Source organism: Canis lupus, chromosome 2 (genome assembly GCF_048164855.1).
Source record: "Canis lupus baileyi chromosome 2, mCanLup2.hap1, whole genome shotgun sequence".
NCBI classification, from domain to species: Eukaryota; Metazoa; Chordata; class Mammalia; order Carnivora; family Canidae; genus Canis; species Canis lupus.
Window position 1 is genome coordinate 55,596,472 of NC_132839.1, and position 18,379 is coordinate 55,614,850.

At 46.9% G+C, this 18,379-nt stretch overlaps 1 protein-coding gene across 7 annotated transcripts in view; it reads left to right on the top strand.

The window, feature by feature from the left end:
- The first annotated feature begins 3,057 nt into the window (after positions 1 to 3,057).
- The window catches only part of SLC28A1 (solute carrier family 28 member 1), a 49,327-nt gene continuing 34,005 nt past the window's right edge, over positions 3,058 to 18,379 (top strand). For 2 of the 7 annotated variants that reach the window (XM_072800915.1, XM_072800945.1), the window contains exons 1-6: positions 3,058 to 3,673; positions 4,475 to 4,586; positions 5,339 to 5,427; positions 6,647 to 6,741; positions 9,930 to 9,971; positions 10,841 to 11,024. In XM_072800915.1, the coding sequence (XP_072657016.1) occupies positions 4,491 to 4,586; positions 5,339 to 5,427; positions 6,647 to 6,741; positions 9,930 to 9,971; positions 10,841 to 11,024 (506 nt within the window). In that variant the 5' untranslated portion in view covers positions 3,058 to 3,673; positions 4,475 to 4,490. The remainder of the gene's footprint in view (positions 3,674 to 4,474; positions 4,587 to 5,338; positions 5,428 to 6,646; positions 6,742 to 9,929; positions 9,972 to 10,840; positions 11,025 to 18,379) is intronic. The other 5 variants (XM_072800905.1, XM_072800936.1, XM_072800925.1 and 2 more) reach the window with 5 other exon arrangements.

Sequence of the window (18,379 nt, forward strand, 5' to 3'; positions counted from 1 at the left end):
AGGCGTGGACTATATCAGGGGGCCCTTGGAGGGTCATGCCAAGCCAGTTAGGGTAGTGGTGGGTCAGGATGGTCAGGGGGAAGGGTTTTGGTCTTTGGGGCATTGGATTGCTTCTTTCCCTTGGGAATACCTGGACTTGCTTTACAGGTGCTAGGAAGAACACTGTGCTGTAAGTCTTGGGAGAGTCCATTCCTAAATTTATAAAACTTATATGAGTTATAACTAGAGAAAATAAAAGCCTAAGCTATTTCTTCAGTTTTTGTATTTTGCCCTATGTCATCAGAATTTGTATGTGCTTTTGAGTTTAGAATATTTCTGCTATGACTAGAAGAAGCCCATCTTTCAATGCCCCAAATAAGAAAGGAAACATCGTATTGGATTAGTGGATGTCCTTTCTGTCAATTGGCCAAGGTTTAAGTGACAGAAGCAGGTTTAGGAGAAAAGTATGACAAGCTCATGTTTATGGAACCTGCCAGCAAGAGCCTCCCTTTTTGTCTACTGCTTGCACACAGGAAACCGAGCCACAGAAGAGACTCATCTGCAAAGAGCTGAGAACAGGTGTGAGCAAAATCATGAGAAGAAAGTAAAGAGATTGTTGAACATCCCTTCTGATAATATCTGCCTCTGACAGTTCCGAATGGTTCGCTCTACAAACATTCTCTTTATTCTCTCAGCGCCTGGCAAGGAGAAGGGATTCTCTTCTACTCTGGGGCCAAGAATTCCCCTGAAACAGGAAGTGGCCCCAGAGAACTGAAACCAGAAACAGGTGTGTGGTTGCCTCTGAGGAGTGGAACAGGGGTGGGAGAGGTGGAGCAGGCTCTTCATTATAAATCCTTCTTCTTCTTCTTTCTCTTCTTCCTCCCCCTCTTCCTCCTCCTCCTCCTCTTCTCCTTCTCCTCCTTCTTCAAGATTTTATGTATTTATTCATGAGAGACACAGAGAGGCGGAGACATAGGTAGAGGGAGAAGCAGGCTCCTCGCGGGGAGCCCGATTCGGGACTCGATCCCAGGACCCAGGATCACAACCTGAGCCTAAGGCAGACGCTCAACCACTGAGCCACCCAGATACCCCATTATAAATCCTTTTAAGTGCTATTCTGTTTCGATTGAAAAGGAGATATACACACACATACACATATCCACACACACGCATATATACATATACACACTGATATGAGAAAGCAGATAGATGAGATAGATATGGTCCTCACCTCTGCCCTGGACCCAGTGCCCCACCCCTATCCCAGCTTAGTCCTGGGTCTCTCTCCACCAACCCTGTGGATGGGACAGACCTCAGAGACCATCTCCTCAGGAAACAGGCACACAGAGGGTCAGGGGATAGCTGAGGTCACTCAGATAGATGGCATACAGCCAGATCCCCAAGGTCCTTCCACTCCAGGTCTTTCTCTGGGGTGGAGGAGAGGGGTGGGGGTGCTCATCCCAATCTATCCAGCCTCCCAACCACCATCCTGTGGCTCTCAGTCAAATTCCACCAAGCATTTGATTTGGCTTTTGGGATCCAGGATCACTTGAGGGGATCTGGGGTCTCTCCTTGAGGGGAGCAGCAGGGGAGAAACTCAGAGGAGAGCAGTATCAAGATATCCCCAAGATGGGCCCTGTGACAGTGGTGACACCTGCCAACCTGGCCGTGCCATGCTCTCTGCCAAACACTTCACCTGCTTTAGTTCATTGAATCCCTCACAAATATTTATTGACGGGGTAGATACTATTACCCACCTTGTCAACTTGAAAGAAACAAGTTAACTTGCAGAGTCAGAACTGAATCTAGACCTTTAAGCTCTAGCTCAGTGTTTAAACCATGACATGTAGCCTATGAAACCCGTTTCTTAGATCAGGGCACACAAAAACATCAAGGGCTTCCGGTGCAACATAGGGAATGTTCTGAAGCAAACTTGGCTGCTGCTGGGTGTGCCGTTCCCCCCCCACCCCCCCACCGCTTCCCTCTTGGCACCAAAGAAACCAAGAGAGGAGGGGACAGGCAAGGAGGGAGGGGAAAGGGGGAGGCAGAGGGGGAGGGGAAGAGACTAGGAGCGGGCAAAAGCAGAGAAGCAGGTGCAACCTCACTGCGGCTTGACAAGGCCCTCTGCCAGGACGGCTCCAAGCCCACCCCTGGGTGGAGGAGGGGGCTGCCCACAGAGGTGGGCCATCCCTTAGGATAAGCCAGGTGACACCACGGACCGACGTTGAGTTTACCATCAAGGAAGCATAGGGTCCCGGCAGAGTGAGCGGTGCAGGGTGCCAGATTGCAAAAAAGCTGGTGTAGCACGAGCCTCCTTTGTAAAACGTGTAACATAAGGAAAAGTCTGTGGAACAGTCCGCAAACTCAGTGCTTGACTCCCGGGGGCGCCATCCAGAGGGTTTTGTTTTGTTTTTTTACAGATTTATTTATTCATTCATTCATTCATTCATTCATTTATTTAATGATAGGCATAGAGAGAGAGGCAGAGACACAGGCAGAGGGAGAAGCAGACTCCATGCCGGGAGCCTGATGCGGAACTCGATCCCGGAACTCCAGGATCGCACCCTGGGCCAAAGGCAGGTGCGAAACCACTGAGCCACCCAGGGATCCCCCAGAGGGGTTTTTAACTCGAAGTGTTCTGTGTATCTGTACACAATGTTTCAGGAAGCAGGTGTAACGCTTTCGTAATCAGAGGTATGGACAAAAAAAGTTTTCAAGGGCGAAGGGCACCCCCACTCTCCATCAACCTCTCCAAACTTCTAGAACAACCAGTGTACGCAGGTAATCCCACAGCCTGTGTTCCCAAGAAATGTTTATGCATCATTCGGGGTTTTGTCCTGAGCGCGTGTGATTAATTATTAAAGAGTTGTCGTCCACCCTGTCAGAATAGTTTAATGTTTAGTTGGAGGAGTGAAACTTTCAAGTATTTGTCCCTTGACTTTGCACACTGTTGCTTAGGTGTCGGTTAAAAAAATAATAAAAAAAAAACTATTACACGGTATGTTAACTAAGTGGAATTTAAACAAAACCTTGAAATAAAAAGATAAATGGAAGAAAGAAAAAAGGAAAGAAAGAGAGGCAGGAAGGAAGGGAGGGAGGGAGGAAGGAAGGGAGGCAGACCTGGTGATTTTATTCTGTTGTTCTGACTTTATCGAGGCTTAGACTTGAAAGGCCGTGGCGGTTCATGACAGCTAGTCTGCTTTCCTTACCTTCCAGCGCGGGGAAAACAGGTTGCTGTCATAATCACTGATTCCATGAGGCAGGGAGGCTGGTAAGATGCAAAATGATCCTAGAGCCTGGGGAGCCTCCAGGGCGAGGCCGGGGTGGGGGTAACATAGGGTAAGAATAGTAAAGACGGGCTTCCTGGAAGAGGTGGGCCCGTGTAGGAGCAGGGGAGAAGAGAGAGGAGGGCTTCTCGGAGGAGGAAGGCCCATTTTAAGGCAGGAGCCCACTGGCCCTGTTTTCCCTGAGAGGAGTTGGGGTCCCTGTGCCGGCTGTGGTCCTGGACTCTAGAAGGGGCGCTGGACGGAGCTGGAGGGGGGAAGCCCAGCCTACTCGGGCTCTGGACTCTGCCCAGGAATTTGCACTAAAAAGAGAAGACAGGCCAAAGGGCAAGCAGGTTGAATTCATTCGGTCCCCGTGGAAACAACACGCTTCTGTCCATCTCCGAGAGTAACTCGTTCACCACAAAGATGTGAGTAAGAAGGGGGTCCCGCCTCACTCTGTGCAGTTGTGTGTGTGTGTGTGTGCGCACAGGTAGCCAGGCATTCCTGGGCTCTGCCCGTGTGTGCACTGCTACACGTCTCCTTGCTCCCATGTGCACACGTGTATCTGCCGCTGAACATGTGAGCTTAGCCAGGCCAAGTCTGGATAGAGTAGGGTGCTCCCCAAGGTAAAGAAGCAGAGAAGTAACAGGAGTGGGGAGAGATGGGGTCTTAGGGCTCTTATTCAGATGAGCTAGGCCTATGAACTTTAGCAAAAAAAGGACTATATTGGTTCTCAGAATTGAACAGTCCAGGGGCAGGACTGGCTTCAGGTCTAGTTGGATCCAGAGACTGAAGAGTCTTTGGGATATTGTTTCTCCCTCTTTCAGAGTTGGGAAATTATAACACAGTGAAGGTATCACTTAGTAGCAATGGCTTTAACCTGCTATGGGAATGATGAAAGCTAGAGCCTCTTTTAAGAAAAATGCCTCTATGAGACACATACACATGCTGTACATAGTTCCCTCTCTTGCCCTCCCTCTGAGGTGGGTAGAATTTGCCCTGTTCCTGCTGGCCTCCCAGAATTGCAGGGACTTGCGTCCCACAAATTCAGAAGTGAGTGCAGGAAGTGGCACCTTCCTCCGTGGCCCCCAGGCACAAGGAGGGTTGAGTCCTGGAATGACGAAAACTGTGCCAGGGTCTGCTCCCCGCTTCTAGCCCTCTCCGGGCCCCTCGCCTGGGTCCTGCCTCACCTTCTGCTTTCAGCTTTGGGCTCTGACTCTGTCTTTCAGCCGGAAGGTGCAGCACATGGAGGACGACGCACCCAGACGAAGAGAGTCCATCTCTCTCACATTTGTGGCCAATGGTCTGGAGAACAAGGGGGTTGAGCTCTTGGAAAGCCTGGTCAGTTCCCCATTTTGGCCCCCTGGGGGGAGGGCCCTTCGTTCACCATCTTCCTGCACCCTCCCTATCCCTTTGCTTGAAAAATTAGGAAACTCCCCAACATGTGGCCTCCTCAATGCAGAGCAGCCCCTTTATTTCGCTCCTTAACCATGTGTTGGGCACCTATGATGAGCCACGATAGCCTCCCCTAGTCAGAAAGGCCGAGATCTGAAAAACAAGGAGAGAGGGAGTGATTGGAGGTGGATGGGGGCGGATCTCTGGGGAAGTCTCAGCCTTTAAGGAGCTGGCCATCCTGTCCTTGCTCTGGGATGGCCAAGTAGACGCCCAGCAATCAGAACTTTGGAGCCTGATATGACATCCTTTGCCCTCCCAACCTTCCCTGACAAAGCCCCCTGCCCCTTCACCTCACTGCCCAACCCCGGGATGTGCCTTTCACACTGCCATCTGCAAGAACAACCATCCCTCAGCCACTGAAACACAACTCCACGGACAGATGGAGGGCAAGTGGTGTCCTGGAGCCATACAACGAGCTCCCCCAAACAGTCACAGCGGAGGCTCAGTGTCTCTTCCACCCACAGACCATGAGCTCCCCGAGGGCAGGATGCGTCTAGCACTGAGTCCCGCACACAGTGGGCATTCCAGGTGTGCTTTGCAGAATGTAATGAAGTTGTCCTCTAGTTACTGCCTGTGCACACAGCTGGCAGCTGGGGTCTCTCTCCACTCACACTCTGGTCACTCTCTGGTGGCTATAGGAGGAAGGCCGGATCCCTGGCCATGACTCAGGCCCCGAAGAGGGTGGGGACAACCGGAACGAGGCCAGCCCAGAGCCCTTCTCCGGATGGTAGGTGGTCTCCAGCAGGGACGAGGGTTGGCCTGGGGAGGAGGCCACAGTGGGGAGCAGGGACAGGGAACCGGGCCTCCTGACAAGGGGTAGGGGCCTCTCTTGTGGAAGAAAGGAGCAGATATGCTTTAGCCCACAAATGGGCACTGTTGGGTGCTACCCTGGGGCTGAGCCAGGCCAGGGGTTCCCACCTGCTCTGAAGTGGCCAAAACGAAATCCCTCAGGAACCTCAGTATTTACTGTGGGGCTGTTCTGACTGAATAAGCCTGACCCTCCCTCAACTTCCCCATCTGCCTTCTACCCCTTTCAGTCTCTGGGGGCACCCCAGGGAACCTCGAGGCTGAGTTTGAAAACCCCTGGACTGCGGTGGTCCCCTCATTTCCCACGGGGAGGCTGAAGCCCCCAGAGGAAGAGAGGCCCTGGTCACACAGGCAGCAAGTATGAGCCTAGAACTCGGTCTCTTGACGGCTGGGCTCACCGGGGCCCCACTGGCCAGATCCTGAGCCACGAGAGCATGAAGAGTAGGGCTGATGGAGGCGAGGGAGTCCATCTGTCTGCCTTGGGTGGGAGGTTGGGGAAGAATGCCTCCCATGGGAAGCAAGAGGGGGGACCTCGAAGGGAGGGGCGCCCTAAAACAGCCGGTGGCTGGATCTGCGCCCAGTGAGCACCTCCTACGTGCTGAGCCCATGGGGCCCCCGAGGCTGTCCTGGTGCCAGCTTTTCCTCCAGGGATAGGCACGTGGCCCGACGGCCGGGTGAGAAGTGGCATCTGCGCGGGGCGGGAAGGGGGGTGCTGTGGGCGTGGGGCGGGCTGTCCACAAGCCGGGAGGGGCTGCTGGCTTGGCGGGTGAGTCTCGTTCCGGGGAAGCATGCAGAGCTGGGAGCCTCTGCACCTGGCTCCGCAGACAGGGGGAGGTGGATGGGGGGGGGCAGGGTTGGCGCTCTGTGCGGGCACAGGCTCCTCCTTATCGGCTCAATTAACTGCTTCCCAGGCCCGAGAACAGAAGTGTCAGGAGGGTGGTGGTGCTGCTCCAGGCCTGGCGGGCCCGAGCCACTTAGCCTGCTCTGGCTTGGGGTTGCCCAGTCCTGTGGTGTCAGGGCCAGTGCCGGGCTTGCCCCATGTCTCCATTTTCCTGGGGATGCACCTGAATGGCTTCTACCTGACGTGTTGACAGTGGGAATCTGGGGCCACTCATGGACCAGGCTGGTACTCTCCACAGGAGGAGCCTGCAGCCAGCCCTGAGGGCCACCAGACGCTTCTGCAGGGAGCACGCACAGCTATTTCAATGGATCTGCACAGGCCTGCTCTCTACTGGTGAGCCGGGGGTCCAGCCCCACCTGGGAGACAGCTGTTCCCACCCCAGCGTGCCATCCCCTCCCCCCAACCACCTCCACCCCAGCCATCCGTGTCTCAGGGCATTCACATATCCAATGATTCAACAACCGACTCAGGGCCAGCTCCGTGCCAGAAGCTAGAACATCAGAATGAAGCCAGATCAGGTCTTATCCCCAAGACAGTCTCTGAGCAGTAAGAGAGGAGACCTAGTATTCCCACACGATGCAGCCGGCCATCTAGGAACACCAAGGAAGGATGGGAGTGATCAGGGAGGACTTCCAGGAGGAGGTGACATTCAGGCCTCATAGGTCGAGCAGGAGCTAGCCAGGTAAAGCAGCACGACAATAAGGGGTGAGAAGGAACTCCATGCAGGAACCCCAGGAGTAAAGGTGAAGCTGGCATGGTGCAGATGTGGGCAGGCAGCTCAGGGACTGGAATTTTACCCTCAAAGCCGGAGAGAGCTATTGGAGGATTTAACAGGCAAGCGTTGGGGCTGAATGAACATTGTGGAAGCCTGGGGGCGGAGGGGGGGGGCAGGCAGGATGACAAGGAGATGGTGAGGGTGGCAGTACACGTGTGAAGAGACAAAGTGTAGGGAACGGAAAGGCACAGATAGGAGAGACCTTCGGGAAACTTCTCCCACAAACTTGGGAGCCCAGCGAGTGTATAGGAGGAAGGACACCCTGGAATCCGGGGTGCCTCGGGGCTCTGCTTAGGGTGCATGATGGGGCCTCCATGGCTAGGGAGCACAGGAGGAGGAGGCCTTGGGAGAGAGAGGGGATGGCCAGTTGTTTGGGACAAGGTGGTGGAGGTACCACAGCCAGGCCGTTGAGGAGGGGAGGAGGGTTCCCGGGGACACCCCAAGAATGATTTGAAAAGTGGGTTCAGTGACAGCAGCCTGGGACCAGCTGCACAGAGGGTGCTGGCAGAGGAAGCGGCAGAGTGAACCCAAGGAGGCATGGAGATGGTGGGGGCGGGAGATTGGGGGAGCAGGGGGTTCAAGAGAGGTAACAGCATCTCTGCAGTGAGGGGAACCGTGGAACAGGGGATTTAGTGACAAACATCACTAGGGCCTGGGGGTGGGGGGCTGGATTGGACTGAATGGGAGGTGAGGCAGTATAGACAGCAAGTGTAGACAGCTCTTTGGAGGGAATTTTTATGAGGACAGGTGGGAATATTAACCAGGAGGGTGTGACAGTGTCAAGGAAGGGGTGTGCTGCTGACAGGAGCACTTGGGCCATGTTTGTGAGCTGAGGTAGGGCGTGGGGGTTACGGAAAGAAGAAGGAGAACGATGAGGAGGCAGAGGAGGCCAGAGAAAGGGGGGCAAAGGGCCAGGGGGAGGGGCGGGTCCTCCTCCTGCAGGTACGAGAGGGAGGGATGAGGGGGGTGTGGCTGTGGCTGCAGAGCACCCTGCCCCGCGGGGCCAGGCAGGGAGAGGACGGTGATGGCAACGGCCCCGGTCTCCACGTGGAAAGTGAAAGCAGCGGGTGGTCTGCTGCAATGGGCTGGTTCAGGGCCCTCGGAGCTGCTGCCGTCCAGAGATGCCTGAGACACTGAAGTAGTCCTTTGGCAGGTTCTGAGCCCGGGCCTTCTCCGTGCCCCTGTGCTTCCCCCTCACTCAGACTCAGACCGATTTCTCCTGAAGAAGTGATTGAAGTAGGAGCACCTGGGCGGCTCAGGCTTGGTTCCAGCTCTGGTCATGATCTCAGGGTCGTGAGATTGAGCCCCGTGTCCTACTCAGCACTCAATGCGGAGTCCACTTGAGATTCTCCCTCTCCCTCTGCCCATCTTGCCCACTTTCTCTCTCTCTCAAATAAATCTTAAAAACAAAAAGAAATGATTGCAATAGATCATGAAAATTACCTATCTCATCCTATCTCCAACTTTGTCATGGTGTAAATCATCCATGTCAGTCAGTCATTTATCCTTTATAATGGCCAATCTCCATTTTCTCCATGTTTGCATGATCTTGCTTTCCTTCAGCTCTTTTAAAAAATATATTATTTATTTGATAGAGAGCACAAGCAGGCAGAGGGAGAAGCAGGCTCCCTGCTCAACAGGGAGCCTAACATAGGGCTCGATCCCAGGATGGTAGGATCATGACCTGAGCCAAAGGCAGATGCTTAACTGACTGAGCCCCCTCCTTCAGCTCTTTGCTAACTTTTCCTTTCATGTCTCCTATGGGGAGACCCCTCATGTGCTTCTGGGAGTAGGCACAGTAGAGAAATAAAGCCCACATTCTCAGCACTTTGTGCCTGAGCTGTAGCAATGGTGTCCTCACCTTACTTGGCCTTTCTCCGAGGGTGCAAAAATCACCCTGGCCACTGACCAGCAGAGGGCCTTGGTGTCCCCAGTCTCAGAAGAAGACCCATATTTCTGGCCAAGTTGCGGGAGGTCTTTGATTGGGTCATGTGCCTATCACTGCTAAAGTGGGCCGTATACTGCAGGACCCTATGGGTTGAGAGTGGCAGGTTCCCCAAAAGGAATAGACAAGTCCAGTCACCAGAGGGGTGGACAGATCCTCAAAGAACACAAATCATTCCCAAGACACGTTTCTCCACGCCCCGTCTGGGGGACGTGTCCACACTGCCTCCTCTCCTGCACCGTGTGCCAGTACCTCCTGAATCTGGCCCCGGAGAGACACATGTGGGTAGGGATTTTAGCTCAATTTCCTCTCATTGTGAGTCATCGTGCTTCGCTGGCCTCAGGTGCCTCATCTCTAGATGGGGATCAGCACAGACCCAGCTGTGGGTGGTCTGAGCAATAACCCCACCGGGGCTGAGAGGTGCTGAGCACAGCACCCCTCCCGCACAGCACCCCTCCTGCGCCCTGTGCCTGTGTCATGGTCCCTGCCCTGCAGAGCCACCCTGCATGCCTCTGGGACGCCAGCCTGAGACTTATGTGGGAGAGAAAAGTAGCTTGATTTCATATAACTCCACTCATATCCTTTTTCAATTTCATCAGCCCAAGAGTGATAGGGACTGAGTTTCTGTCAATAGAGAACAACCCATCACCCTTTTTCCCAGTGTCCCCAAGGGGGCTTGTCCACTCCCCATTCTCAGCAGTGTACCCACCTTCCCGCTTCTGTGGGTGCCCCCGTTCTCCATCCTGGCAGGTCACCATGGAGGCCCCTCATTCTGCTCCCCTTCCCCCATCTTCTTCCCAGATACTCACAGAGATCACGCCTGTCACCTCAGTGCCTGCTTTGGTATGTAGAACCTCAGAAACTTCCTGTGGCTCTGCCTGCCCAAAGTGCCCGGGTGTTCCTGTCTGAAATCTTGCTGCCTCCCGGGGCCAGGCTCCTCTGTTCCCAGGAACCCACCCGTGTCTTTCAGTTAGTCTGTCCTCCAGTTAGTCTGTCCTTTAACTAGTCTGTCCTCCAATGAGTATCCTCTAACTAGTCTGACAGCAAAGGGGTAGGGTAGGACTTTCACTTGTTCAGTGTCACAGCCCACATTTTTACCCAGTGGAAAAGCTGTAAGTCCTTTCCATCCTTCAAGGGCCCTGGCTTCTGAAGTTCACGAGGCAGGGAGAGACATTACCCCCTCTGCTATCCACGGTCATATTCCTTTCTTGAGGCAGAACGCAGATTGGCTCAGCTGCTCGAAGAGGAGAGGAGGAGGCGGGGAGAAAGAGATTCTAGGGAGAGAATGGTCCGTATTTTCAGAGTAGGATCCTGCACACAAGAGTGAACTCCTCCCTGGAGTGACTGATCTGTCCACCTCCACCTGCCATGGAACCTTGTGCCGTCTGGGACATAGCAGGCCCTGTGCCGATGCTCAGAGACTCCCGTTGTCTGGCCCCCTCCTCCACACCCTCATCCCTCACAGCCGGTCAGTGCATCCACGATGTGCAAAGCCCCTCTGCACACCTTCCTTGTTATGCCAGAACGACCCTCCAGCACAGTAGGGATGACTGTCCACAGCTCCAGAGGAAGAAGTTGAGGCTCAGAGAGGTTGAGTAACAGTCCTATCCTCTGTGCTTTGGATGGGACAAGGTGGAGCTGGAGGCCAGGGAGGCAGGCCCCTGTCATTGTCAGTGACCCCTTTTCTGTGTTTCATTCCCACCCACTCCCAGCGTTCGCTGCCTTCCTGCTGACTGCCGGCCTCCTGGATTTCCAGAGGGCCCTGGCTCTCTTTGTCCTTACCTGTGTGGTCCTTACCTTCCTGGCCCATAGCCTGCTGAGGAGGCTGCTAGGGCCCCGACTGCTGAGGTGTGTCAAGCCCCTGGGGCACTGCCGCCTGAGCTTCTGGGTTGAGAGGTGAGTGAACTTACAGCCCCAGGCAGGGTGGGGAGGCCATCGGCGGAGGCCTCCGAGTCAGCTCCAGGGTCCCCACCAGGCCTGGGTGAGGAAGGCCTCTGTTCCTGTCCCACCAGGGGGTTCCTGGGCTGTGGGACCCACTCCCCTCTGCTTGCCTCTCGGGAACCCCGGGGCAGGTGGCTTGGATGGCCACAGCTATGTCTGGTTCTCTGCCCCAGTGATAGGAGGTGTCTATGATCTGAGAACAGGACTCCACAGCTCAGTTTCCTGAGCTCAGAGGTTCCAGCCCATTCAGACAGGGAGGACCTGTGTCAGTGCCTCCTATCAGATCACCTGGGGTATGAGAGACAGACAGTTACAGGGGACAGACCACCCCTGCACTCAGCAGGCCACATTGGGGGCCAGGTGTCCATGCATTAGGTAGCCCCTAGGGGATTCTCGTGCAGCCAGCCGTGTTCCTGGACAACAGTTTGTGATTCCCTGGTTTTCAAACTGGCTTCCTTAGAGGTCTGGAAACCTTGGAGGTGCCATAGGGCAGGAGAGAGGGATTGGAGGGGGAGCATCAGAAACCCTGCCCCAAATCCTTCCCAACCAGGAAGCTCTATTGTATCTGTTTTATAAACTGAGGTTTGCAAAAAATTAAAATTAAAATAAACAATTAGCTGAGGAAAAAAAAAAGGTTTCTGTGCCTTAAAAAAGTTCTGAAGACCCCCTGTCTATTTCAGGACTCCGTTTTGTTGATAAAGAAACTGATGCTCAAGGATATCCAGTGACTGAGCTAGGGAGGTACCACAGCAAAATGATTTGAGCAGGCCTATGTGTGAGCACGTTGTTTTCATTTTATTTATAAATAAATATATAATGAATAATTATTCATAATTATAATTTATAATTTTAAATACATTGAATAAAAAATTTAAAATAAATTACATAAACTTTGAGTAAGATTTAAAAATTTATAATTTTTTTGAAAGGCAGGGCCTTTTTTTTTTAGATTTTATTTATTTATTCATGACAGACACAGAGAGAGGGAGAGAGAGGCAGAGACATAGTCAGAGGGAGAAGCAGGCTCCATGTAGGGAGCCTGACGTGGGACTCGATCCCAGGTCTCCAGGATCACACCCTGGGCTGAAGTTGTCGCTAAACTGCTGGGCCACTGGGGCTGCCCAAAAATTTATAATTTGTAATTAAATTTATAAATAGTTTTTTTTTTTGCAGCTAGATTTTTATTAAACTAGCACAGTATTAAGTAGATTAGTAGCCTAAGTAGATTGTGATATGATAAAATGCACGTTGTAATCCCTGGAGCAGCTAAGAAACTAAAAAAAAAAAAAAAACAAAAAAACAAAACAAAACCCATAAAAGTGTGTCACTTAAATAGTAGAAAAAGAATTAAATAGATTTGTAAAAGGATTTATTTTTACAATAATCTATTTGTGACAAATCATTGATACTGGCTTTCCTTTGAGGTATTGATACAAAGTTTCCTTTAAAAAACATATGCAGATTAATTAGGCTTTATGAAAAGCAAACTTTTTTTTTTTTTGAAAAGCAAACTTTTTGATTCAAAGGACACCATCAAGAAAGTAAAAAGAAAACCCACAGAATGGGAGAAAATATTTATTTATTTTGATAAAGGACTTGCTTCTAGAATTACAACTCAACAATTAAAAGACAACTCAATTGAAGAATGGGAAAAGGGTTTGAATAGACATTTCTCCAAAGATATATGAATAGCCAGTAAGTACATGAAAACATGCTTAACATCATTAGCCATCATAAAAATGCAAATCGAAACCACATGAGATACTACTTCACATTTACAGGGATAATAGCAAAAAAGATAGATGATAACAAGACTTGGCTCAGATGTGGAAGACTTGAAGCGCTCATCCACTGTAGGTAGAAATGTGCAATGGTGCAGTTGCTTTAGAAAAGTTAGTTCCGGGGGGGCATAGGTGGCTCAGTTACATGGCTGCCTTCAGCTCAGGTCATGATCCTGGGGTCCTGGGATCGAGCTCCACATCAGGCTTCCTGCTCAGCAGAGAGTCTTCTTCTCCCTCTGCCCTTTCCCTCTCACCCCCCTTGTGTTCTCTTTCTCTCTCATAAGTCTTTAAAAAGAAAACAGTTCCTCAAAATACTATACATGGAGTTACTACATAGTAACTGGTGTTACCATACATAGCAATTCCACTCTGAAGTATATATACTTAAGAGAAAAGAAAACATATGTCCATTCAAAAACTTGTACACAAATGTTCATAGTAACATTATTTATAATAGCCAAAAAGTGGAAACAACCCAAGTGTTCATGAACTGATAAGAGAATAACTTAAATATGTATATCCATATAATGGAATCCTATTTGGTCACAAAAAGGAAAGCTACATATTACAATAATAACAAAGCTTAAAAACATTATGCTTTTTTGTACGTAGCTGTTACACGTAGGGCAACCTGTCTTTAAGGAGGGATAAATTACTCTAAAATAAATGAATCCTAGATAGTTTTCCCTTCAAGTCAAGTGTCTTGTTGTTTAAATAAACTTCTTGTTTAAAATGAAAAAAAAAAAAAAAGAAAACATTATGCTAAGTGAAAGAAACCGGCCACAAAGAACCATTTATATGAAATGTCCAAATTGGCAAATCTATAGAGACAGTAGATTAGTGATTAACTAAGATTGAGGGGAGAAGATGGCAAGACTGGGGGTGATGGCTAGAGGTGCTAGGTTATTCTTTGGACTGGCAAGATATTCTAAAATTGATTATAGTGATGGTCACACACATCTGTGAATATACTGAGGATCATTACACTGTATACTTTAAATGGGCAAATGTATGGTAGTGAATTTTGTCTCGATTTAAAAAATACATTATTTGATATTGGCTTCCAGTCAAGATGGGGTAACAGAGACCACCTGAAACAGCTAAAGAACTGGAATAAATTTTTGAAACAGTAGCTCTTAAAATATTTGACATCAGGTACCAGAAGACAGTGATCCTGGAGAAACAGGAAACAAAGGAGATGAGCCCTATGGTTGCCATCCCCCATACCACATTGAGAGTTTCCAGGCTGCAGTGCAGGGGAAGGGAGCCAAAGTGGGCCAGTGGATTTCCTAGCTTGAGAATATAGAGCTGGAAAGCAGGGAAGCCAAAGTGGTGAGCGTTCACAATGCAGAGTATGAGAGAAAATGTTGGCAGAGAGAGAAAACTCCAGAAATTCACAGAGGGTCCTCTTTCACTATGTAATTGAGTTTTGATCAGTGAATGTAAATGAGAAAACCATCCAAGGCATAGGAAAGACCCGTCTGAAAGGATTAGAGGGAACGGTGCCTGGAAACTACACGGAACCAGAAATAGTGTTTATTCTCAACAGAGTGGAAACTTCATAACTTCACAGGGCATTATTTAGAGTACTAAAGATCTTGGGTCAATAGTAGGGAAAAACTAACCATAGAATAAAACCTCCTCAGACTCTGCATAGCAAATCTTGAAAAAAAAAACTTGAAAGAGTCAAACAGAATGTCAATTAATCACGGCCAAACTTTAAGTTGGTATATGTACCTGAAGTCTCCAGAGGAGAAAGAGGGAAGAAAAAAATACTTGAAGAACTTATGTCCAAAAAACACCAAATTTGTTGCAAATTATAAATCCAAAGAAACTCCACAGACCTCCAGTACAAGAAACAAGAAGAAAAACACATCATAACCAAATTGCTTAAAACTGGTGATAAAACAGAAAATTCTAAAAACAACTAGAGAAGAAAACCTATGCAGAGGAACAAAGATACAGATGACAGTAGATTTCTTCTTAAAAACAATACAAATGAAAAGGCAATGGAACAATAAAAACAAAAGTGTGTAAATCTAGAGTTCTTTACCAGTGAAACATCCTTCCAAAAAGGTGAAACAGGACTATTTTAGATATACAAAAGCTGGAAGAAGTTTTCAGACATAAAAAGCAGACCTGCACTACAAGAAATGTTGAAGGAAATTCTTCAACCAGAAAAAAACTGATATGAGGGGGAAATCTAGATCTATACAAGAGTAAAGAGCATTGAATGGGTAAATATAATGACTATTTTTATTTAAATCTCTTTCAAAGGTAATCCATATATAAAGCAAGAATAACATTATATTGTGGAATTTATATGTAGAAGTGAAGAACAAGAGTTGGGAGGGAAGAAATGAAATTATATTGCTGTAAAGTTTTTATACTGAGCATGAAGTAGTATAATATCACTTAAAGGTAGATTGTGATAAGTTAAAGATGTATATTATAAATGCTAAAGCAACTACTAAAATAACATGAAAGGGTGTTGTAGCTAACAAGTTTTAAAAAAGGTAAGAGAGATAAAGGAGAATCATTTTTAAATAGTCTGAAAGAAGGTAGAAAAATAGGAAAAGAGAAATTAAGAACAGATGGGACAAATAGAAAATAAATAGCAAGATGGTAGACACAACCTTTCTCCAGAACCAGTAATCACATTAAGTGTACAGACCAGTATCTTTCATGAATAAAGATGTAAAAATTATTAACAAAATATTAGAAAACCAAGTGCAATAGTATACAAAGGGGATAATATATGAGTGAATGGGGTTTATCCCAGGAACCCAAAGTTGGTTTAATATTTAAAAAGTGTCATAGGTCATATTAATAGACTAAAAAGAAAACATATGATCATGCCAATAGACTTCAGAGAAAGCATTTGACATAATTCAGCATTTATTCCTGATAAGAATTCTGAGCAGAGTAGGAATAACAACAGCAAAATCTACAGCTAACGTCATACCGAACTGTGAAAAACTGAATAATTTTCCACTGAGATCAAGAATATAATGAATATCCCTTCTCACCACTTTTATTCAACACTGTACTAGAGGTTCTAGCTTGTGTGATAAGGTAAGAAAAAGAAATGAAAGACATGTAGGTTGAAAAAGAAGAAGTCAAATTGTCTTTATTCACAGACAACATGATTGTCTACATAGAAAATCCTATGGAATCTACCCCCAAAAGCTAATAGAACTGATAAGTGGGTTTAACAAGCTGCAGGATACAAGATCAACAGGCAAAAAATATATTTAAATATACTAAGAATAAGCAGTAATAAGTTAAAATTGTAAATGCCATTTAGAATAGCATGAAACATAAAATACTTAAAGTAAAATCTGACAAAAGATATGCAAACTTGTACATTGAAACTTGCAAAAACACTGCTGAGAGAAATTAAAACTTAAATAGTGGGACAATAATCAGTTTCCTGGATCAAAAGCCTCAGTATTGTCAATATATCAATTCTCCTCAAATTAATCTATTGATTCTTACAATAGCTCAGTCAAAATTATAGCAGACTTTTGGGGTATAAACTGATGAGATGATTCTAAAATTCAAATGATTAATTTATACTATCTGTCTTTAAGACTTACTGTGAAGCTATAGTAATCAAGACAATATGGTATCAGCATTAAAAAAGACAAATAGATAAATAGAATTGAATAGAGAGCCCAGAATTTTTATATATATATAAAAACACATACACACATATATCTCCAATTGACTTTTGACAAGAGTGCTAAAGCCATTCAATGGAGAAATAATCATCTCAACATATTATGTTAAAACAATGGTATATTCATTGTCAAAAGGAAGAAGAGAAACAAAATAGTATAATAATTCATGCCTCATATAATTATAGTTATAAATTATAATTATAAATTATAATTTAAATTATAAAATTATATATAATTTTCCACTATAGAAAATTAACTGAAAATAGATCATAAATGTAAATTGAAAGCTTAAAACTATAAAACGTCTATAAGAAAATGTAGGAGAAAATCTTTGTGACCTTGAGTTAAGTAAATTTCTTAGATACAAAACCAAAATCAAAATCCATTAAAAAATTGGACAAATTGAATTTCAGCAGATTTAAGAACTTCTCTTCAAAAGACATGGTTAAGAGAATAAAAAAAACAAGGCATGGCTATGAGAAAAGTTTTACAAATCACACATTTGACAAAGAGCTTGTATCCAAAGTATATTAAGCTCTCTCAAAACTCAATAATAAGAAAAACAACCCAATTGAAGAATGGGCTCAAGATGTGAACAGACATTTCATTAAAGAAGAAATGCAGGTGGTGAATAAGCACATGAAAAGATGCTCAACATCATTAGTTATTAGGGAAATGCAAACCACAAAGAAATACTACTGCATGTCTATTAGATTACTAGAATTTGAAAGATTGACCATATGAAGTGTGGCAAAGATGTAGAGGAACTGGAACGCTGTTGGGAGTGTAAAATTGTACAGTCGCTTTGGAAAACAGTTTGGCAGTCTCCTAAAAAGTTAGACCTACCACATGACCACCCATTCCACTTACCCAAGTATTACCCAGGTAGTATTGACCCAAGGAAAATGAAAGTGTGTAGCCACACAAAAACTTGCACATGAATGTTTCAATGTTCACAGCAGCTTTATCTGTCATAGCCATCACTGGAAACAACCTTTATGTCCATCAGCAGGCAAAAGGATAAGCCAATTGTGGTGCATCCATGCAAGGGAATACTGTTCAGCAATAAATGAGTTACTGATACGTGCAAAAACATGGAGGAATCTCAAAAATAGTTATGCTGAGTGAAAGAAGTCAGATAAAGGATATGTATGGTATGATCTCATTTATATAAAATTTTAGAAAATGCAAACTAATCTAGTGACAGAGAGCAGGTCAGTTGTTGCCTGGGGACAAGGAGGGAAGCCGGGAATTACTGAGGAGCCATGGATATGATAAGTTCAATTCTTTTTTTAAAAGAATATTTTATTTATTTATTCATGAGAGATACACAGGGAGGCAGAGATACAGGCAGAGGGAGAAGCAGGCTCCATGCAGGGAGCCCAACGTGGGACTCAATCCTGGGTCTCCAGGATCACACCCTGGGCTGCAGGTGGTGCTAAACCGCTGCGCCACCAGGGCTGCCCGATAAGTTCAATTCTTAATTGTAGTGATGGTTTCAAGGTGCCTACATACATCAAAACTTATCAAATTATATGCTTTTTTTTTTTTTTTAGAGAGAATACACATGTGTGCAAGCGGGGTGTTGAGGAGCAGAGGGAGAGGGAGAGAGAGAATCTTAAGCAGTCTCCATGCCCAGTGCAGAGCCAAACACGGGGCTCAATTTCATAACCCTGAGATAATGATCTGAGCCAAAATCAAGAGTTGAATGTCAATCGACTGAGCCACCCAGATGCCCTTCTTTTTTTTAAATTTTGTAAATTGTGTATTTCAACATATTCTATTTGTTATATGTCAATTGTACCTCTCCAATGCTGTTAAAAACAAATGACAACAATAAAAACCC